This window comes from Camelus bactrianus, chromosome 14, assembly GCF_048773025.1.
Source record: "Camelus bactrianus isolate YW-2024 breed Bactrian camel chromosome 14, ASM4877302v1, whole genome shotgun sequence".
NCBI lineage: Eukaryota > Metazoa > Chordata > Mammalia > Artiodactyla > Camelidae > Camelus > Camelus bactrianus.
This window is the reverse complement of record NC_133552.1, coordinates 61,650,659-61,674,901: the sequence shown is the minus strand read 5'-3', so window position 1 is coordinate 61,674,901 and position 24,243 is coordinate 61,650,659. Positions and strand designations below refer to the sequence as shown.

Here is a 24,243-nt window from a genome sequence, read left to right as displayed (position 1 = left end):
GCTTAGCTGCTTAAGAAGGATAATTTTCTCTTCAGTTTCCTGAGGGAAAAAATAAGTAAGATCTTTCTAGGATAGCTGTTTCCAGCCCCCTAGTGTTAAGAAATCTCTGAGGGAGCTTGAAAGAAAACATGGTATTTTGCTGTGTCTAGGGTCTCTTCTTTGTCTACCATAGTTGAGGAAGAAGGCTAAAAAAAAAAAAAAAAAAAGAAGCAAAATTGGCAAACTCCATGACATTTAGAGCAAAAACCTATCTGTGTGAACATATTACCCTAGGAGAGTCAGAAATCTAAGGTTTGAATCAATATTGGTAAACCCTGGCATTCTAAGCAATCATCAGTGACTTGAATTGATACATCAGACTCCTGGCCAGGAGTACAGCTAAGACCACTGCTATTTAGACATCTGTCAAATACTCATATAGCACTTACTATGTGCCAGCAACTGTTCTAAGCACTTAACAAATACCCACCCATTTAATATAATTCTGTAGAGGTAGATACTATTATTACCATTATTACCTTTATTTGACAGAAGATGAAACTGAGTCATAGAGAGGTGGGGTAATCTGTGCAAGGTTCTACTGTTAGGACAAGATGATATCAGAATCCAGACAAAGACAGTTTGGCACCAAAATCTATGTTCTTGACCATCAAATTATGTTCCTCTGTATGAACATGCCAAATATCCATTCTCCAAAACTCTATTCCTTTAAACATGACCCCACTGCTTTCTTTTTTTAAAGAACAATATTTACGTAGCACATGCAAGTTTACAAAGTGCTTTTCTACTTGAGCCGCACATCTGGCCCTGTGGTGGGTAGTGCAGGTTTCACTATCACCAATCTCATGGGACAGATAAGGACACAGAGGCTCATGAGATCATAGGACTCAAGTTCCCTGGATAGTTAGTGTTAAAATTGGGCAATTTAAATGGATCTTCTGTTGTCAAGCCCTCTATCCCTCTCACTGAACCGGGTTCCTGGTCTCAAATCAAGTTGCCCACGAGTTACATCCCAGATTTTATTAGCTTAGGTTCGTATAGAAAAGCTTTCCTTGAATCATAATTCAGAGTTTCTCCTTTTACTTCCTGAGGATCAATGTAAAATCTTCATATATCCCTGCTCTTTACAAATCAAATTAGGAAAAAAAAAATCAAGAGTATGTTTGTGTATGTTGCTTCTGTCCTTTAGAGGGGAACCTTCTCTCAGGAGCTATGAGAAGGTGTGCTCACCCAAATAAGGAAACATATCAAGATATTAAAAATCAGAGAATATGGACAACAGGACATCCAATGCAAGAGAGAGGTGAAGTGAGTTCCCCGGTGAAAGGGAGAGTCCAGGATTCCAACTGTGCTGCAGGCCTGAAGGCAAGTAATTCAGACATGAGGGGATCAGAAGAGTCAAGGAGAGGTTTCCCCAAGAAGATGAAACTGATAAAATACCAGCTGCTTCTAAACATATTAAGAGGAGACAATTAGGAAAGAGGTGGGTGTTAATTAGTGACAAATGAATAGAAAAATAAGCCATGGGGAAAAAACATAATTACGAACTCCAGGGGAAACAACAGGTTGGCAGAAAAGGAAAGGTGATCAGTTTACTAGCACATGACTCAACTCTAATCGTTTTCACACTGAACACCAATCTCATCAAAGTTACATATAATTGTACTGGGACAGCTGAAGGATGGGAAATGTCCACAGGTAATGGGGATAGAGTGGTAGTGGGAGGAGAGATAAATCCCATAGCAGGGAGGCAATATCATGCTTGAAATTGAGAAAATAATTCAAAAAGAGCATTATTTAGATATGGGAGTAAATACTATAAGAATAAGGTAGAAGAGATAGAAGGGATTATCTCTGGAGAGGGGAAGTGGAATAATGATTAAGAGCTCCATTATTTCATAACTATTTGACTCTTTATGTGTAAAAATAAATTTTAGACCAATTTTTTAAAGTTCATAAAACAAAGATTTAAAGGATGGGTACTTTACTTTTGGCAATATGGCAGACCACATTCTCTGAAGGGCCATCAACTATAAGACGGATACATTTCAACAAAAGTACTTTTTAATGCATTACTGGGCTCATAAGAATGTAAGGGAATCTTCCACAGGTCAATGTAAAGCAACAGCAACAAAAAATGAGTTGCGTTCTGATTTATGAGTGAGAAAAATAAGAAAGTTAGAAACCAAATACCTATAACAGAACTGGTATTAGGATACTAGCCTGAGACCACAGCGAAGTTGAGGAGAATAAACCAAGACTCCAGATTAGGAATGCCCCTGACTCCCAGCAGAAGCAAATACGAATTCTCTTTAGAAGAAAATCTTCCTACTCTACGCCCTTGGGATCCCCAAGAAATAATTCCAATTAATATGGGTTCATACCATGAGTTTGAGTCATTGAACAACAAGCAATTTAGATGCAAAAATACTAAAATTAACAGATTCAGAATGTCCTAAGCAGTTACGAAAAATAATCAAATAGAATTTCTAGATATGAAAAATGTAATCATTAGAATTAAAAACTCAGAGGATGGATTAAATAGATTAGACACAACTGAAGAGAGAATTTAAAAAGTGTTGATTAGTTACGAAGAACTAACCCAGGATGTGGCACAGAGAGACAAAGAGATGGAAAATATGAAAAGATAGTAAGAGACAAGGAGGATACAACGAAAACTTCCTAATACGTCTACTTGGCATCTCTGAAGGAAAGACTAGAAATAATGCACTAGAAGTGATATTTGAAGGCTAATAGTAGAAATTTTATAGAACTGATAAAAGACATGAATACACAAATACATGAAAAACAACTTACACCAAACAAAAGGAAAGAAGGGGAGAAAGGAGGGGAGGAGGCACACATCAATGCCTAGGTGGTATTTTAGTAAAACTTCAGTACACCAAAGACAAAAAGATCTTAAGAATAGCCAAAGAAGAAAAGGCAAGTCACCTTGTTTTTAGACTAACAGTGGAGTTCTCAATAGCACTAATAGCAATCAGAAGGCAATGAAATAATATCTCCAAAGTTCTGATAGCAAATAAGTATCAATCTAGATTTGTCTACCCAGCCAAACAATGAAGACATTTCAAATAAACAGAAACTATGAGTTTTCTATCAACAAACCTTTACTATAGGGAAATTCTGAAGGAAGAACATCAGCAAAAAGAGAAGACATCCCAGAAAGTCTGAGATGCAAGAAGGATAAATGACCAGTGGGAGTGAAAAAATATGTAGGTTAATCTAAATAAATACTATGTATATAAAATAATGACAGTAACAATATAAGATTCATGGGGTTAAAAAGATATAATTTGTGCTGAAATATGGGGCAAAAATAACATAAATTGCAAGGAAGATGATTGGATTTAAAGCTTTCTAAAATTCTTGTTTTGTCCAGGAAGAAGTACAGGTTAGTTTTAGGCTTTGTTAGGTACACTTGGTAAAACTTCAGAAGTAATCAATAAAAATTAGAAATACAGTCATAACTTCTAAACTAAGAAAGGAAAAAATGGACTAAGAAAATAAATTTTTTAAAAATCAAATAATTTTTAAAAGGCAAGAAAAATGAGAAAAAGACACATAAAATGGGTGAGGAAAATAGGACAAAATATAATGGTATATTTAAATCTAAATTTATCAGTAACTATATTAAAAGTGGGTGGATTAATGTTCCAGTTAAAAGACACAGAATGTCCACAGGAATATAAAAATTTTTTAAAAATTTTAATAGTACGAGATATAAGTATATGGAAAAGTTGAAAGCAAAAGGCTGAAAACAATACACTGGGCAAATACTAACCAAAAGAAAGTTAGCATATTCATATTAGACCACATAACTTTAAAGCAAAAAGCATTATAGGGGATAAAGAGGATCAGTGCATAATAATAAGTGATTCAATATACCAGGAGGATATAATAATTCTAAATTTGTATACACCTAGTAACACAGGCTCAAACTGTCAGCAGCGAAAATTGATAGAACTACAGGGAGAAATTGGCAAATCTAAAACTTGTTAAGTTCTTCCTACTCAAACTGCGGTGGGTGGACCAACTCTTAACCCACAAACTCTCACCATGACCATGCCATTAGGAGGTTAGTACAAAGTGGGGAACATGAGTTTATAAACTTCTATAGCACTTGACATTGCTGCAACACCCAAGCAGTGTTTAATTTTTAGAGCAATTCATTTTGTATTTTATACAAGTATTGGTCCACAACAGTTTTGAAAAAATTTTTTTAAAATGGAACAAAGTAACAACAGTAAGTAAAAATAACCAAGCTCGTCTTCACCATAGAGAGTTTGAGAAGCACTCTTTTGTATCTCACGGATCAAGCAAGAGATCAAAATGGAAATTAAAAAATCCTTAGAACCAAATGATAATAAAAAGTATGTGTTCTTGTAGACTTATCTTGTTAGATTACAATTTACTTTTTTTACCTGTCTAACCACCAGCCTTTGACTCCTCTGGTTGGGAACCATGTAACCATCCTTGTTCCCCTTCTGCTTATCACAGTGTCTGGCTGAGCAGGTACCCAATATTTAGTCAAATAGTATTTACATTTACATATTTAAACTTAAACACTAAATACATTTAAATATTTACTCAACTGAAGTAGCAGCCCTGGAACATGCCTCTACCTATTCCACTCCTACCTTCTTGGCCTCACCCAGTGTCCTGGAGACTCACCAGAAATCTGTGCACTACTTGGCTTCTTTTCGCTGTGTCCCAGCAGGCAGTGGCTTAGACAGCCCTGCACCTCCTCATGCATTTTAACAGTGAAAAGGAGAAGATAAGACGGGAGTGGAAAAGGTCTTTTCATCATCCATGCTTGGGAAGGTGAGCTACTAGTGCCATCCTTGACATGAAGGAGCTACTTAAACACAAATTGGATTAACAGGACAGGATTAGAGCCTGCTGGAAGGCATTACATACTTACAAACTGCTCTGTGGAAGCGCCTCTTGTTTTCATTACAGGCCTATACTCTACAGAATCACTCAAATGAAATATGGAATTAGTTAATTACTAAAAAAAAGAAATAAAATGAAATGAGATATAAAGTGAAGTGACTAAGTTTTAATAATACCAAGGAAGTTGAATTAGGCACTAATAGTTCAGTTTAGCAAAACTATAACTATGTCATCTGAAACAAGTTTTAATATGGTAAGAAATAAAATCACTAAAATGGTCTCTATCCCCTCCCATCAAGAGGAATAATATTCAAACAAGAAATATGATTAAAAGTTGACTTCAAGAAAGAAAAAGAGAGTATGAGCTATGTGAGAAGTTTCAGAATTATCTGAATATTTCAAATGAACTAAAGTCCCTAGTTTAAATATATTAAAATCCCAAGACACTGAAAGAATTTGTAGATGTGAACACGGAACTCCTGTTGGTAATCTTTGAGAAACCATGGAGTATACAAAGGTGACAAAAAACAAAAAGAAGCCAAGAAAGGGGGAAAAGGTGAATTATGGACTACGCCAACAGGTAAGGCTGATTCCTGGGAAAAATTCTAGGAGATTCAAACTGTGGTTCTGTCATTTGATGGCACTGTGACCTTAGATGTATTTCAAAACTTTGCTGTAAGGAGGAAATGAGATAATTAAAGCAGTTACTATAGCACCTCTTACAAAGAAAACTCTCAGTAAATGGTAGCTACTCAGTAAACGGTACCATTTTTGTATCTCCAGCACTTCAAAGCAAAGGTGGTAACAACTAGACAGAGTGCTATCAGTAGACAGGGGTTCTTCAAAATCAAGTCTCATCTACTTAACCTCATTTTTTCTGGTGAGGTAGAGATGGGGGAGAGAGAAGCTACTGCTAGAGATGTAGATCAGGAAGGTATCCTCTTTTTGAAATGGCATTAGATAAAAATCTGTTACACTATCCTTGTAAAAAGACTTGGGTTTTAGGAGAGCTGGGTGACTGAATAATCATATTCACAGAATTGACTCATGAACTTGACCTCTCCATGCTTCAGTTTCCTTATCTGTAGGAGTATAATAATAGTAATTCACTGGGCTGTTATACAAATTATAGTCCTCAGAACAGTGCCTGGCATTTAGTCACCACTACATAATGTTTGTTAAATAAACTTGAACAGAAGTTTCTAGTGGCATGCTTGTGCAGCACTTGGCTCCAACCTCTTCAGAAACTTGTTAAATTTGCATACAGTGTGCTGGTCAAATTCTCAGTTGGTATAAATTGGATGATGAAATCAAAATCCAAAAGGACCCTGACAGGCTAGGGCTATGATATGAAAAATACGAGATAAAACTAAGTCCTGGGTAGAAATTTTAAGGGAAAAAATTGTTTTACAAGTACTAGCCTGGCTTGCCAGAATTCTCTTTGAATAAGGAAGAGAAATTTAGTTGACTGCAAGTTCAGCATGCATAAAACAGTATGCCTGGCAATTAATTCAAATTTTAGCTGCATTAAGAGAACTGGAATGTCCTGACTATCTGGACAAGGGCACTGTCTGGACAGAGATGCCAAGATGGCGGGCACAACCTGCCATCATAAATTCTTTTCTCCCTTTCCCCTCGTTAGGTTCTCCCTAAGTAGTGGCTCTGGGTATAAGGATGGGCTTCAGAACACAGATACACGGTAAGGAAACATGAGGTAGGAATGGACCATGTTTCCAACTCATCTGGGTAGCAGGAAATATCCTCAGGTGGGTATGGGAAGATGGCCTCAAGATTTGTAAAGAAATATAATTAGAAGTTTATCAGGGCATGTAATGGCTCACTGTGCTACACGCTAAAATAAATTCCCCTCTAATCATGATTACTACAGGATTTATCTAATCTATTTCCTATAGGAAATCAAGCTACTACCAGGCATCTTATCAAACTTACTCCTCGCAATAATCCCAGTACCTGACAAAAGTAGATTTTGTCACCCCACAGTATAGATAAGAAATTGAAGCAAAGAAGTAAAGTGAATTGCCCGGGGCCACGTAGAGCTGGAATTACAATTCGGTATCTAATCTCAGAGTGCCGTACATGAGTTTTGGAAGGGAGCATACTGGATTCACATAATGTCCTTCAAGAAAAGCCCTATTTACCTTAATCTCTGGGAGAAAGAAGCTTAATTGTATTTAATTTAGTGCATGTCAAAGATGTTGAGTAGACGCTTTAGATTCCACATGTTTATTCTAATCCTTTTCCAAATACTTGTAAAGCCTTGGTTTGACCGTTAGAAAGATGCTGAAAATTAACTTTAAAAAAAAAAATTAAGGCAAATATTTGTTTGCTAGAATCTTCAAGGAAAGCAATTAATCAAGAAAGTTGTACAGTTACAACCACACCATTTCAGATCACCTAGGAAAACTATCCAAATAGGTACAAATCCAGACGGCCAGCAGCCCCTGTCCCCTCAGCCCCACAATCCATTCCCAGCCCAACCTCATTGTCTTAGGGACTGGATAGATAAAGGTCGAGTGAAAGCATCTTTTTAACTAAAAAAGTTCCATGCAAACATCAGTTATTGCTATAATGAATTATGTGTTTCACCTAATTATTGAACAAATATGTGTTCACTATAAAAACCTAAAAAGCAAAGTTAAGCAAACCAAAATGAAACAAAAAGCACCCACTATGTCACTACCCAGTAAGAAGCCTTTGTACCTGTTTACCAATTGGGTATTTTCTAAGGCTCATTTCTCTGGTCAGCCCATGAGGAAATCAGCCAAAAGCTGCAACTTTAAGATTCTCTGTGTAGCTTCCCTTTAACTAAGGAGGGAAAAGATTTTAGTGACTCATCCATTAAAGACTATCTTTCCTTTAATTGGCACTTGTCCCCAGAAGAGATAAGGCCACTACTCAATATACCTGGCAGTAAAAAGAAGAAAAAAATTCCTAACTGCACCTTATTCATCTGAATAATTTACACCACAAGTCTAGGATTCAGTCATTTACTCGAACCAGCAAATATCTCAGCCAAACTGGATTGACTGTCTATCTCTTTATCTACACACACAGTCACATATACTGCAGGTCATGACTTTTTAAACAGATGTTGGTTGGATTCTTCCTGTCTCTTGCAGAAAAGAGACATACACATTCAGAACACATGTGAGGTCTGGTCAATAATATATTAGTAATCAACAAAAGGTGAATATGGTATATTCTTTCCAAATAGCGAGCAATGCTACCAGGAGAGCACAAAAGTCAATTCCTTTTTTTTCCCCCATTATAAGGAAAAATCTGTCATTACCTTTTTGTTCACAGCCACGCCATCCTCACAGTCGAGCACCGCACAGTCTACATTCAGGGCGGGAATCTTCCTTATTTTCTTTTCATCATTTCCAGGCACATAGAGCACTGCCCTCCGGGGAGTGTACTTGTGACTGGGTGAGGAACTATGTCCAAGCCTGGACACATCAGCTGCCAGAGAGGCTTTCCTATAGGAGACATGATTAGAGTTAGTCCAAAATAGAATTTATTTACAAATTTTTGAAACTAGCCCTGTCCTTAATAGATGAAGCTGTATGTCATGAAAACCTCAGTTAAGGAAAGGTTAAAGCCCCAGCACACAGGTAACACCCTTGTGTTTTACTCCCCCAGGGTAAACAGCATCATCCTTTCAAAAATATACCAGCTGCACTCTTCTTGAAAGCTCTCAACATTTGGTGGTTATCCTAAGTTAATGCTATCAAATACTTCACATGATTATAACATTTTGCCATGATTAGTGTTCCTTGGGACAATATATCTAAAGAAACATCAGTATCTCTTTGGTGGCCTCCCAATTGTGTATGGGTCCCCTCATTCTTTTTTGCAACCAACCCTAATAAAATCTAAAACTTGAGTCTGGGTCTTATTTTTTCCACAACAGAAACATTGTGCTCTGTGAGGTATGGTGAGATACAGATGGATTTTAAAAGTGTACATGCCTTCCAAGACACCTTATTTAATATAAAATATATTATGGCCAGATAATTGAAGAATGTCTGAAGTATCTGTCATTGTTTTGTATTGATTGAAAATACGTCATTTATCTAAAAAGGGGGAGAAACTATAATGCTGTAACAGCAACAATCTCATTTTATTTATTCACACTGGATACCAGAATTTGCAATATATACATTTCCTTTAAAATGGTAAAAAAAAAAAAATGCAATTAAAAGAGAGAAAATTTTTATTTAAATGCTTGTGGCAAAATCACTTTTCTGGAGTATTTGTTGTAACTGAATATGTAAAAGCCAGAGAACTTCATTTCATGAAAATTGAGATTTCCTCTATGTGAGAGAGCTTCTGATCACCAATTTGGATCCAGCCACTGTGGTCTCTGAGCCACACCACCTGAATCTCAAAGGCTGGGCCACTCAGACACAGCTGGCACGTCACTGACAGCGAGACAAGTCATACCACAGTCACATGCTAAGCACTAGAGCAGATCATCCCCAGGATGTTTCTATGATGTGTAATTTTTAAAACAGATGATGATTTAAAAAAAAAAATGTGCTACTGTTGAAGATGTTTCTGGTTTCCCAGATTAAACTCTCCTGTAATTATTAAAATGTTGTTTTCCTCATATCATCCACTGCTCAAAAATTGTCAATAGCTCCCCATTACCTGCAGGATTAAACTCAGTCTCAGCTGATATTCCTTTTCTCAATTGATATCCCACTATTCCCAAGTTAAAACTATTCACCCTAGGAAAACTGGATTATGACCGTCTCCACAATATGCCCTATTGTTTACACTGTATCTTTGCTTCTCCTGTGCTTCTGATGGAAAAATATTTCCTCTCAGTTTATTTGAAACTTAATGGATCTTTCAAGCTCAGTTCCAGGCCCACCTGAGCACCAAGCTTTTTTTGACCATTCATTTGTAAACTTTCTTATCCTTAAACATAGCAGTTATCACTCATAACCAAACCAGAACCAGCAAAGGATTGGCTCTGCCATCATGGCTAACGTTAATCAGGGGCACAGGCTTTCTGGAAAGTCAGTGGATGTCACAAATCAAGAGACTTAAAAAAGGTGCCTGCTTTTTGACTCAGTAATTTCAAGTAACTTGACCAAATTCCTTTTAAGAACCGCTATAGACTAAAATGTTTGTGTCCCCTCCAATTCGTATGTCGAACCATGATCTTCAGTATGATGGTCTTTGGAGGTGGGTCATTCGGGAGGTGATTAAGTCATGAAGGCAGAATCCATGGGATTACTGCCCTTATATAAGAGACACCAGAGAGTTCCCTAGCCCTTTCTGCCATGTGAGGACATAGTGGAAAGACTGATATCTATGAACCAGATTCTCTTCAGACACTGCACCTGTCGGGGCATTGATCTCAGATTCCCCAGCCTCCAGAACCATGAGAAATAAATTTCTGTTGTTGATAAACCACCCATCTATGGTATTCTGTTATAGCTGCCCAAGAGGATTAAGACAGGACTCTATCTTAAGAAAATGATCAGAAATAAAACTAGATATATATAATATTAAGAATTGAAAACAATCTTTAGGTCAACAATAGGATGAATTATGGTACCTACAGTCAATGGAATATTATGCCTTCATTAAAAACTGTGTTTATAAAATATTTAATGTTATATGAAGACTGTTCTTTTTGAAAAGAGGATATAACATTATATATGCAATAACATACCAGCTTTCTAAAAAATGCAAAGAAAAATACCTGAAAAGAAATACATCAAAGTGTTATTAGGGAAGCCCCTGAACTGTAGAATTTGAGATTAAGATTTTTCTGCTTCTGCACACTTCTTTCCTATTTTGCACATTTATCAGAAAGAGCATCACTCTTTAAAAAAATCCTTTTATAACTGGCTTAAAACAAACCAATTAAATCATTTAAACGATCTCAAATGGCAGCACACTATAGTGGGTAAGAACCACCTATATGAAATTGCTGATATTTGACCATTTTGACCCATAAAAATGCTAGTTTTATGTGGTTCAAAGCAATATTGTGAATGGCACTCAGAAGATCACAAGCTCGCTGAGGGAGAGGTGGCCCTATGTCTCCCCCACGTTGCTTAGCACAGGGGCTTGCACGTGTGAGGTGTGCAATTCCTGCTACCCTGTCACCCAACCAAAGCCAGTTCTCCGGAAGTGAGTGTGTAGGACTGATCTACAACCCATACTGTCCATATTTTTCTTGGGCAAGAGTCAAATTTTAGTGGTGATTACAGGTAGGAGGTCATTTTTATTCCCTCTCTCCTTTGCCACTGTGGAAGCTTTAACCCAACACGTGGCCTGTTGCTTCTTTTATGTTTATCTCCTCTTTTCTGTAAATACAGTTGACGTCCTAGTTTAGGGCTCGTTCACCTTTACCCAGATGACTGTGGAAGCCTCTTATTCTCACTGCCTCCACTTTGTTCTTTCGTTCGTACAATCAGTGAGCACTCAGGACGCACCCACTGGGTGACCTGCACCGGGCCTCCACCAGCACAGCTGGCAGGCCCCTCTGTGCAAATTAGAAAAAGGTGCCCCGTCAAGCCTGCCAGCAGGTGGAAGGGCAAAGAGGCACCTCTTGCTCCTGAAGCAGCAGCTTTTATGACTGGAGACCAGCTGAAGCTCAGCCCCACGTGTGGCCTCGGCAGGCGCCCCGACCAGGACACACCCTGCACAACCGCGTGCAGTGGCCCTGACCCGCACTGTGCTGAGCACTGTAGGGAGGCGACACAAAAGGAACGGGGCATGCCAAGAAGGCCCGGGGGGATCACCCAGAGGATGGCCTGCTAGCAGCTCAGGAAGGCTAAAGTCCTGTACAGAATGAAGCTTCAAGGAGAAAGATCAAAGGCAGCAAAAGTGATTGGAATAATAAGAAGAAAGTGTAGAGGGGGTCTGGCCTTCGGGTTCCGTTGCAGACTCTGAGGTCCCGGAGGGGGCTGTCGCTGGGCAGGTGGCAGAAGCCTGTCGTGGCTCCCCAAGCCTCCCTCTTCCCACAGTGCTGGTGTGTGTCCTCTCCTTCCCCCATCTCCGGCTGTTTCAAAATCTGTTCCCTACTTGAGTTGTGTTCAGCACTGACTACTGCATATGAATACAACTGCAGTAGGTGCAAGATCTAACTTATTTCATTTTATCTTACATATTTGGAGTTAAGGCCTCTTGATAGTCAACATGTAAATATATTCAAACAATATGCAAAATAGGGGCTTAAGATGAGTTAAAAAAATCTGGTAGCCTCATGGTGAGTAAGTTCTCTCTACAGAGGGACTTTTTTTAAGATAAGACATCCTGGAGTGGTTCTGATGGGAGGTGGGGGCGGGGGGGGTCCCCATCCTGGCCTTGTTTTGGTAATCTCCCTTTCCTCCTCCGCCTGATGCCATTCATTAACCATTTATATCACAGCAGGCATAGCTAGTTTTTACTGCTGCCAGCGTTCTCCACCCAGAACTCAATATAACTATCACCAGGGAGCTTTGAAAAATTGTCAAATTCTGAACCCCACCCAGTGCAATCTACCATCATACATGGGCGCTTGTTAGAAATGTAGAGTCCGGGGACCCCAGCCCAGTCCCACTGAATCAGAAGCTGCATATTAACAAACCCCCAGGGCATGTTTATCTCATGGACGGCTGAGAACGCTGTTCTAGGCTGACTCAAACTTGGAGGCATAGTGGAATCACCTGGGGAGCTTTAAAGTCGGCTCAGCTACAGAAAGTTTGGTCATTGGTCTGGGGTAAGGCCTCGGCTCTGGGACTCCTAAAAGCCTCCTGGTTGACGCAGATGTGTAGCCAAGTTGAAGGACCACTGGACTAGATGATCTCAATGTGTAGCCACTGCCCTAATGCAGGAAATTTTGCTCCAACAAAAAATTTCTCTTAAGTGAGTCATATACATCATTATACACAAGTAGATGCTGTGAAAGTAATAAGGTCATAACTGAAAATGCAGCAAACTTGGAAAAAAAACCTCATGTTTAAAGAAAAACCATTCTGACAAAATTGACAAACTGCTAACAATATTTGAAATAGCAGCAATAATCAACTAATCTAACGTCCATTTGAGGATCTACAATTTGGCATGTAACTTCTTTTTTTAAAGCATTCTTGCAAGTTTTTATTTATTCATTATAGAGGGTTTTTTAAATTGAAGTATGGTTGATTTACAGTGTTGTATTAGTTTCTGGTGCACAGCATAGTGATTCAGTTATACATATATATATTCTTTTTTCATATTCTTTTCCATTATAGGTTATTACAAACTATTGAATATAGTTATCTGCTATATAGTATGACCTAGTTGTTTATCTATTTTGTATATACAGTTTCTATCTGCCAATCCCAAACTCCTAATTTATCCCCCTCTTCCCTTTCGCCTTTGGTAGCCATCAGTTTGTTTTCTACGTCTGTGAGTCTGTTGGTGTGTAACTTCAAACCCAAGTTAGTGGTTTCTTTACTTAGCTGACAGCTGCTAGTACAGAGGTCTCTTCTTTGGCTGCACACTACAATCACCTGGGGAACTTAGAAAAAGAAAAAACCCCAGGCCACACTCCAACCCAATTAAATACGAGCCTTGCTGTGAGTCCCAGGCATCAATGTTTCTTTAAAGCTTCCAGGGAGACTCCAAGGTGCAGCCAAGGATGAGAACCTCTGCACCAGGGTCTGCAAGTACCACTAAAGCGTCGTATTGATCCTAGCAAGGATCTGGGGTTGTCGGACTTTAAAAGTTGCCAGCGTGTAATCCTACCATATTTAGGCAGGGGAGTTTCGTACCAATTACGCAACTTCCCACTAATCAAGTGACTGGGAACGATAACGTTGAGAGGAGTGGCAGTTCTCCTTGCTTGGAAACCATGATGCTCTACATTCCCACCCACTGAATCAGTAGCTGTCCCTTCAGGCTTTGAGTGGTAGGGGGTGAACACCAAGAAGTCCCTGCTGAGCTTGGAGTTCAAACTAGATTCTAAGATCAAGTACATAGTGAACAGAAGTAAGTATGCTAATTTCCAACAGCTTAGGTCCAAACATCGAGCTCCCAGGAGACAGGGTGAGCAAGGACAGGGGACATGAAATAAAGAAGTCCTTGACGGCAGCAGGGACAAAGCCCTTCAGACGCTGAGAGAAGCTTGGTGGGGCAGAGCACAAGTGAGGAAACTGGGGAAGATTCTGCCTGGCCCCCTCCTCTTCAGGAACTGACTTCTGCAGTGAGGGATACAGCTCACAGCTTGGGAAGATGAAACATTCTGGAGATGGATGGTGGTGATGGTTACATAACAAAGGGAATACACTGAATGCTACTGAATTGTATGCTTACAAGTGGTTAAAATGATAAATTTTATGTGTATTTTATCACAATAAAAAAATAACATTTGACCAGCAGAGGTGTAAAGTGATAGAACTTTTCATCTTCCCAAACCATGAGCCCATTAAACAATCTCCCATTCCCTCTCCTCCCAGCCCCTGGAAACCACTATTCTACTTTCCATCTCCATGAATTTGACAGCTCTAGGTACCTCATGTAAGTGAAATCATACAGTATTTGTCCTTTTTTTAGTGGCTTATATCACATAGCATAATGTCTAAAAGATTCATCCATGTTGTAGTGTATGTCAGAAATGCCTTCCTTTTTAAGGTTGAGTAATACTCCACTGTATGCATACACCACATTTTGTTTATCTATTCATAAATAAATGGATGGACACTTGGGTTATTTCCACCTTTTGACTGTCGTGAATAATGCTGCTATAAACAAATATCTCTTCAAGACCCTGCTTTCAATTCTTTTGGGTATATCCCCAGAAGTGGAATTGCTGGTAATTCTATATTTAATTTTCCGAGGAAACACCATACTGCTTTTCATAGTGGCTGTATCACTTTCCATTTCCACTTAAACATTATTTTAAAATATTTTATGCTGTATTCAAGTCCAGTTACCACTACAGGGGTGTTTCTGAACCAGAAAAAAAGAATCATCTTTTGTGTGCCTGTGCCTTTTAGAAACTGCCTCCACAAAGTCTGATACATTTTGGTAAATTCCCATTTGTTCATAAACATAAGAAATAATCAGAAAACAAATAAAGCATCATTTTGAAATAATACATCAGTGAATTTCCATCTAGGATACCACACAGAAATGATATGACTCTTTAAGTTCTTTTGACCCTAAGAGCTGATAAAGGTTGAAAATAAAAGTTTCTTACAGAAAAGCATGCACAAATCCTAATTCTTAAAGGATTCCTCTACTTGGGGCTGTATCTTCGATCCTTTGAGGAGGTCGGAGGAGCATAACTACGCTCTGTCACTGCCTACTCTATATGCTGCGATTACATATACTGGGGAAAATTGAGTTTTATGTCATGAGGCTCATGGTCTGACCTTATATGACAATTCTGATGCTCATGGGAGTATCTGTGGGACTAGAGTGAAGGTAAGAGCCCACTCGTTGACCCTTTCTTACCCCACCAAACGAAAGTAAAACTCACCTACAAATTTCAGCCACACTTATGACCATTAATAACAAGGTATTTATACCGGCATCTGTAAAAACTGACGTGGATGTATGTTCTCACTTTGCTAAGTTCCCAACTGCCCAGAGAGATTCCACCCTATTTTGAAGAACTCTGCTTTGGTTACTATGGCAACAGGGCAAGGAGAAGTGGGAAGCTTTCCATGGGCACGAGAGCAAAAGAACAGCTATCTGTCCTCCCACTGGCAGAACAGGGCCATTCGTGAGATTAGCATGTGGTGCAAATACAAACAAGTGCGTAGCCTGCTTCAGAAAAGCCAATAAGATGTTTTCAGGGCAAACTCTCTCATGAAGCAATTACATCACACCTGAATCAAGTGCTCCATTTTCTACTGAAAGGAAGAGATAGCCTTTTGTGTCCAAAACAGACACACACAGGACAGCAGTTTGTGGTCCACTGGGGGTTCGCATCTAAGGACGGACTTGGGGCATAGGATGGGGAGACCCATGGGCTGTGGGTGGGCCTTTCGGCCCTTGTGGGGTGTCATGTATAAGGAGGGATGCTGGTGAGGGACTTCCCTCCTGGTCTGTCCTTGCTATGGAAACCCCAGGAAAAGAGGTGAGTGTCGAATAAGGGACAGATTTAGCAGAAATAGAGAAAAAAGCAGAACCCTTATTTTTACCCAGTTTGGTAAAATTCGTGTCACCCTGTTTCAATGCATCACTCTTCCTCCTCAGACCAACAGAATTCCAAAGGGCAAAACAAATGACCCCAGTGATGGAAGTCTTTTTTCACACAGTATAAGAAAGCAAACAAATACCTATATAAAAAAACTGAAGTCACTCATTATGCTAAGTGAAATAAGCCAGACACAAAAGGATGAATACTGTGTGATTCCAGTTCTGTGAGATACCTGAAGTAGTCAATTCATAGAGACAGGAAGCAGAATGCTGAGGGGGAAGGGAAAGGAGTTATTGATTAATGGGTAGAATTTCAGTTCAGGAAGATGAAAAGGTTTTGGAGACGGATGGTGGTGACAGTTGCACAGCAATGAGAATGCACTTAAAGACACAGAATGGTACACTTTAAAATGGTAAATTGTGTGTTATGTATATTTTACCACAGTAAAAAAAAATTAAACTTAACAAATCTGCTTCACTTGTCCTCTCTAAGCCATCAGTTCATAAATACAAATGTACACATAAAATTCAGTTTCAATCATGCATTCAACAACACTGAGTCCACCACAAGCTGGTCCCTGCGCCACGGACTGAGCAAATGTGGGCAAGATGCTCTGCGTCCAGCAGACCCTTGCTGGTCACTGAATCCGCTTGCTCAGCCACAGCACTGTAGCTCTCCGGGTAGGTGTACAGGTTGGGTAAGTCCCAGGAACAGGGCAAACCCCATACAACTGGGTGATCATTAATGGGTCCCAAAGAAGAGGGCAACTTTTCTATGGAAACAGAAACATTCATGTTTATGGGTTTATATCCCAAATGGATCAGTCCTTATACATAAATGTGGCAGCGGCGCCACTCCACCCAGTGGCACTTGGGTGCTCGGTAGCCCCTCTTAGGGCAATGCTGTCATTTTTCCAAAAGGCAAATGAAGAAGAGTTCGATCCAAACTAAGCCTGAGTCAGCCCAGTGGACGATAAGGAGGGTGAAGGAGAGGAAGAGAATGAGGAAAAGGAGAGGAGGGAGGAGAAAGGATGGGCCCGGAGGAAAGTAGGGGGAAAAGAAGTGGGAGGGAAGAAGGGCAGAGGTGAGGGCCCAGAGGGAGAGTGGGGGATGGGAGGAGCAAAGAGGAGAGGAGCGGGGCTTTGTTGTGCTGCAAAGCTCCTTGATGCCTGTTGAAGAGCGGATGACAACAGAGCATGTGCCTGTTAGTGGGCATTCACCATAATCCTACTTTCTTGCTCTACTGTTGGTAAGAAGAGGAGGAGCAGAGGTTTTATCTGAACGGAAAACTGGAGGGATTTTTTTCCCCTGGAGTGACACTGAGGTCAAGAGGGAAACCTGCACTCCTTCACTGAACACGTTTAAGAACACAATGCGATTAGCATCTCTTCTGTTTCTGGGCTGCTTCAACCCAGGGCTCCTGGAAACACAAAGAAGTCCAAGGATGTTGTTCATTAATAGTTAACTGTTGATGTCGCTGAGAACTTGGTCCAGGAATGATGCTCAGGACCCTCTACCCGTAGCGATTTGATAGATGGATTTCCCAGTGTTGGGAACTATGAGAGGGAGCACCTACCAAGCACAGACGTGGGCGCTTTTAGTTAATTGCAGTTCAAACCTAAAGGACATGCCAGCCAACTTTCCTTTGCCTCTGCAGAGACGATTTGGGGTTCTGGATTGTGAAACTCAGTGTACGGAATAAAGAGCGTACCTGTTCCACTCCTGGCCAAAGCCGAACATCCAGAGCCGAGCCTTCTGTTTAGACTGTTCCTTGTTGGCATTCCTGCCTAAGAAGATCTGATTCTAAAACGAGTTGCAGAAACGACAATACTTAGTAGTTAATGTATTAAAACAGTCTGTGGAGAGTATAGGAAATATTATTACCATAGGACCACCAGAAAATTTCACAAAAAACATCATTCACAAAACTTCTCCATTTAGAGATTCCATTAGTGCTGGCTTAACCTATCTCAAAAAATACTAAATTTAAAGCTAAGATGATTATTTTCCGGCTTGGGAGTGACTTTAAAGGTTCTTTTTAAAAGTAATTGAGCAAATGTAAAATAGAAAGATCAATTTCTCCTTAACTTTTTTTAAAGGTCACGAAAGAAGACTGTCAACCTGACAGACGTAACCATGGATTCTTTTACAGAGTCCTTCAAAAGCTCAAAGGCTGCTAAATGTGTCAAACTGTGCATCTCCCCCATGACCGAGTTCTTTGATATGAAAGTAATCATGGGAGAATTTTTTTTTCTCCATAAAATGGATCTGCAATTTTGAGAAAATAGTTCTCTCCACATCCTAAATTTTTTTTTTTTTGGTAGCTGTCATGAAAATTATCTGGGTTAATGGAATCTCTGTTTTCTTCCTAGATTCTCTCAAAAATTCCTTTCAAGTGCCAATCTCAATTAAATGAGGCCAAAATGTTACATAGCTTTGAATTTTGATATTTTGTTAGCTATAGTCCTTTGATTATCCTGATTTGTAGATTTGGGGGAAAATTTAATATTGCTCTCTCTTGAGTAAATAATTTTTAGGAAAAACACAGTCTGAGTCTAATTGCCAGACCCACACCACACACACGAAAGCTGTGAATACAAGCTGTGATCACAAATCACGTGTGTGTGGCTTTGATTGTGTGGGACCCACAATAAGACTAAGATTGTTTTTTTCCTTCTTAATTATTCAGAGCTAAGTGTGATGAAAATTAAAACTAAACATATGGATGTGATTATGAAGGCTTTTTCTAACATAGTTTTTTTTTTAAAGTATGTTTAATGTGCTACAGGCATTAGTTCCTTTAAATATTTAAGGCAAGACTTCCTAGAACTTCATCTAATTTTAGGGGAGCTGAAGATTTTTTTCTTAATTCAGTGCCACACTTAGCAATGCACCAGTTCAAAGTGCAAAACTGCTTCTTTTCCTTTTATTTTTAGTTCCCCCTAAATCCTCTCTTTTTGAATATGTATTGTTACTTAGTTTCCTGTGGAATGAACTGGTCAAACTCAGAGAGTAACACTTTTATTGTACATACAAAGGAAATTAAATTAAAAACTAAGAGGTGTGAATCCTTTCTACAAGCTGTATGTCCATAATAATCCATGCTATAGCTTATCTGTGACTTGATTCGAGGTTTTCTTTGATAATGGAAAGAGTGATGGAATAGGTTATCCAGAGACCAAGACACCCAATCTTTTGTATTTGTCTTTCGAATGCATTAACTAATTTTAAAAGCTAATTTAATATTATATTCTATCTAGAGTAACACTAATATTTGTCTTCCTTTGGAATGTACAAATGATATACTAAGAGTAGGTGGCTCAGAAGTCTGTTGTGTGACAAGGACAGACCACTCGAGATCAAAAATTTGTTACAGGTTATCATGGCATCATATGGACAATCTCCAAAAGGTTCTTCCTCTGACTCTGGTTTCAGAAATGCAAGCAGGGGACAGAGGAACTCCAAGCTGCAAGTTAGGAGGCTGGAAACATCCACTCTTAAATAGACTGACGTTGGAGTTCAGCTTCTGCCTGCATGGCACACTTCCCAAGTGCTCTCTGGCACCCTGGTTCCATTATTCCATCTCACGTCTCCTTTCTTTCCATTCCCATTTATGCCTCCCAAATCTCTCGCTGACTCCACATTTAGCTGAGCTCACATTTCTTTGCTAATCCCAGACTCCTTGATGCATCTCCAGGGGGAATTCAATTGCCATCCATCTCTCTAAATCGGTCCTTACCCCGATGGTCACTTCTGTCCCTCCTAGTTCTGCTCACTTAGCTAGGGTTACGCTGGAGGATGTGGCAGAATGCTGACTGTCCATATGGGGCAAACCAGCTAGTTTATGTTTGACTGGGTTACCCTTGCCAGGTCTCTGTGACTTTAGTACAAGTTTCAAATACACAATTTATTTTGGTTCAAAAACTAAATAAGAGAGCAAACTTTGTAGTAGTTCTCCATTGCATCCAGCATTTTAAGAAAACAAAGCAAAGAAGCAAAACCTAAAAACTCAGTTTATCCCATTCCCAGCAAGACCAGCACACTGCAATAACAACGCAAAGGCAGGGAAAACCATAGGATATTAAATTACAAAATACCAACATTTACATAGTAATTCCCACTAATTAAGAAAGAAAGATATAAGTTGTTTGTTATAAACACCACCAGGTCTTGAGCAAACACCAAGAGCTCACCACAGAGCCAAACCAAGCATTTGTCTAATCAGAGCCACTTTCCAAAGCGTTTTATTGGTACAGCTGCAGAGCGCACATTTTATCACACATGCTAATAATCCCAGTTATGGCGCCTACATTTTAATCATTTATTCTGGGCTTGTTTCTCAAACAATTAGCACTAATGAATGGTCAGAATACCTCGGATCATATATGTCTAATTGCAGTCAAGCGTGGTTCTCGTCTGCATGTACATTTCAATTTACCTCTGGGGATAATGTTTGTTAATTGTATTTCTTTATACGCAAGGGAAGAAAAAGGCAGCTCAGGCAAAAAGGGACTAAGTGTTCTCCTCTTTCCCTTTGTTCCCACAAGAAGCTAAAGTCACTTCAAGAGGCACTTAATCCCATCATCCGCGGTTACAATTGCCTTGCAGCATCAATCAAAAAGAACCTGAAGTAAAATGATGCAGCTATATTGTGTAATTAAAAGCAATTCAGGTAGTTATTGCTTAGGGCCCTTTACGGGTCCAAATACTTCAAATGGCCCTGCAGGGATCCTAAACACTGTACTGTCTTAAATTTGGTCAGCAACAATACGTGGAGGAAAGAGAGGAATATGCCAAAAAAAAAAAAAAAAAAAAAAAAAAAGCCACCCAAAGACAAAAAGCCCACCACCGTCTCCTAGCACAAACTGTAAAGCAAAAGACGGGGGACAGCAAAAGTCTGAAGGGAAAAAAACAATTCTCAACCACAAAGTGAAATAAACAGGAAAAAAGGAAGGAGACAAAAGAAAACTGACGTTTTCCAAATTCAACAGTCCCTGTTCCAATCCAACTTTTGCAGTTAAGGGGAAAAAAAAGTCATAATGTTGGCTGGGTCTCTTCAATCCGAAATGAAATAGCCTTATATGATCGACATTGTAACAGATAGAGGCTGTCTGAAATTTCAAACTCATTAAGAAAATACAAAGCAAATTTATGGTATGTCTAATTCCACAGTTACTTATAAAAGCAAGATGTGAGAAGTACTTTTTAAAAGTTTGGCACAGATATTTCAAGCAATTTACTTAAGCCATTAAAAAAAATTAAGTGCTGAGGCTTTTAAGGCTTCATACATGGCTTTTTAAGCCAACAGGAGTTTAACAGTGTTTTCTGCTGTGTGCTTTTTAACAAAGAGCCATCATGGACAGAAGATTGGAAAACGCATAATTCTCTGGCTTTGATTCTTGGCTAAAATATTTTTAAGTAAAAACACAACTCCTTAACAGATGTAAGACTAGACGTTAAAATAACAATGTGTGTTTAGGTTTTATCATCATTTCTCCTTTTATAATAAAAACGGGAAAGAAGGCTTCCTGTTGATTTATGAAAGAATTTCAGGAAAAAATGTTTAAGCGTGTGCCTGAATGAGCTAGTGGCTATTAAGGAACTTTTCATGAAAGACATCAGGTTACTCCCAGGATAATGTGCATTCTGGAAGCAGATGAGTAGAAATACTCCACTCCACATCACTAGGACACAGTATTTCACAGCAGCAACGATACATACTTTGCAAAGTACAACATAGAGGCAAATGTAATTGTGGCCTAAAAACTAGTATGTGTGAGAGTGTGAGCATCATAGGACTTAACATTCAAATCACAGAATGATTGTCAAGTGAGAGATCCAACAACAGTTCATTTAAACACAGAATTGACCCCATTTTCCACAGAAATATTCTACCAATTTGAGTGCAAAAGCCTACAGGTGAAAAATGCAAAAGCACTCCCTCCAAGTTTAACCTTATTTGAACTCCTGACGCAAAAGGGCAGAATGGAACCAATCCTGCTTCCTTCTTTAGTAGAACCAACTTTTAAAAAAAGATGCCATTTAAAAAAATCTGCCGCCCATGCTTCTTCAACTATACTGACCATCGTGTTAGAGGTACCATATATGCTCCAGTGGTTTTGTGTCGTGAGTTAAGTATTTCCTATAAGTTTAAACCTATTTATTATTATTCAGTGCTCAGTCAGTCTTCAAGCATCTGTTCAAAATCCTTACCCTCAACGGGTGGGGGCAGAGAGTCTGACATCCCACCCGTATTCTTATCACCCTTATCCTCTAGCTGCCCTGGTGAGGCCACACACTCCATGGGACTAAGGAAAGCAAGTGAGTGACAGAAGTGCCCTGCGGTTTACCTGAGCTTGGTTCCCCGTCTCCCCACCACCGCTGCTGCCAGACTCCCAGGTAATTTACTTCACCATCAGGCACCAGGGCTGCCTGGCCACAACCGTGCTGCCCCACCTGAAGGCCAGGTGTCAGGCTAAAAAAAAACAAAACAAACCACCTTTATTTTTGATCCACCAAAGTATCTGTTTCATGTCCTATATTTTTTTACTTTTTCAGTGTTTTTTTTTTTTCCTCTAGCCTTTGGATTAAGATAGGCAAGTACTTAATCTTAGGAAAAGGAAGTGTAAACTTTTAACAAGGGACATTTTAGGAACACCCAAAGCTACATTAAGGAAGAGGGAGAAAAAACAAATCATCAGTAATGAATTTAGACAAAAGTCTGTACTGTGATCTGTCCCCTGTAACAATTCCCACTGACAGGTGCTTATCAATATCATATTTCTTCCCTCTCAAACCCCAGGTCTCCTCACTGCTCCCTGGTCCCTGATGCTCCCCTGGAATTCCCCAGGGATGGTGCCCACCACAGGCTGCCGGGAGCAGCCCTACAACTCTCCCCTTCGATTCCTGCCATTGATCCAGCTGTGTGCACGCTGGCTAAATGCTGCTAGGTCAAGCTGGAGAGCAGGACTTGAAAATTCAGCGCTAATTACTGTGATTACAATCTGTGTCTCAAGCAGTCAGAGCCTCTGGGAAGTTGTCTACAGGCAACCTGTCTCTGAATCAAAAATCTCAGTTTGAGAGGTGTAGCATCTATACCTCAGGACTTTCCAACTCGTTAAGTTATAATATGGGCATCAAGTTGCTCCTGATACCTTCTCTGGGAGCATATGAACTAAGGCAAGTCCAGAATATAGAACCTACAAGACAGATGCCGAGGGGAAAGGATCAAACAGAGCCCATGTGGCCACAAAAACTGCCAGTACCAGCCCTGCAACATGGTGCTCAGATGGGGATTTTCTTGAGATGACTTGAGACCCTCTGAACTCAATCAGGGAGTGACTGGGGCTTAAGGGAACATGCTCACAGGCATCCTAGGCCTGAAAAAAAAAAAAAAGGGCAGGGGCCAACTTCTCATGAGAACCTGGAGCCTCTCGGGATCCATGCCAGTTGTGTATTTACCACTGAGCTCCCAAAGGCAAACGTACTAGAGTCAGAGAAAGTGATTTCATGATTATATTTATATGACATTAAAGAATCCAAACAAAAATTGATACGAAAGAACGCTAAGATACCAGTTCATTTTCCTGGGCTCACCAGCATTTCTTTACATAAACTTTAATCATCTGGAAACAGGCTGAAGAGCAAGGCTTTTAGTTTTGCTCTGAAGTACATGGCTCATTTTCCTTTCTTCACAGACTATGTGGAGATATGCTTGTCTCCGACCAAGTTTATATAAATAGAGTTCTTCCCGGGGCATGAAAATTAGAACAGAATTAATTGCTCTGAATCATCATGCAGAATTCTAAAGGGATTTCTATTCTCACAGTGACATCACAATGCTAGGTTTCCAGACACTGCCAAAGAATTGAGTGTGATTTCCCATCTAACCCATCACAGGGGCCCTTCTGCAGCTGGTGGGCACCACACAGGCTTTCTTATATGCCCAGAGTAGGGATTCTGGAGGAGGAGAGGCCCTTCCGGGGACACACCAGCTGGGGGGAGGGCGCAGCCCCAGATAGGAGGCAAAACCTGATCTGTCATTTTGAGCCTGGCCTGATTTGGCCAACACATGTTGAACACCACAGAGCCTTTATGAAAATATGACTTCAAATATTTTTCTTTCCTCCCCTCATTTCCTTTTTTCAAGTATGCAGTTCACACAGTGCACCTGTA

At 39.7% G+C, this 24,243-nt stretch overlaps 1 protein-coding gene across 2 annotated transcripts in view; it reads right to left on the bottom strand.

Moving 5' to 3' along the window:
• Positions 1-24,243, bottom strand: part of CLYBL (citramalyl-CoA lyase) — a 205,527-nt gene that overhangs the window by 87,910 nt on the left and 93,374 nt on the right. For both annotated transcript variants that reach the window (XM_074378471.1, XM_074378472.1), the window contains exon 2: positions 8,225-8,411. In XM_074378471.1, coding sequence (XP_074234572.1) covers positions 8,225-8,411 — 187 coding nt within the window. The remainder of the gene's footprint in view (positions 1-8,224; positions 8,412-24,243) is intronic.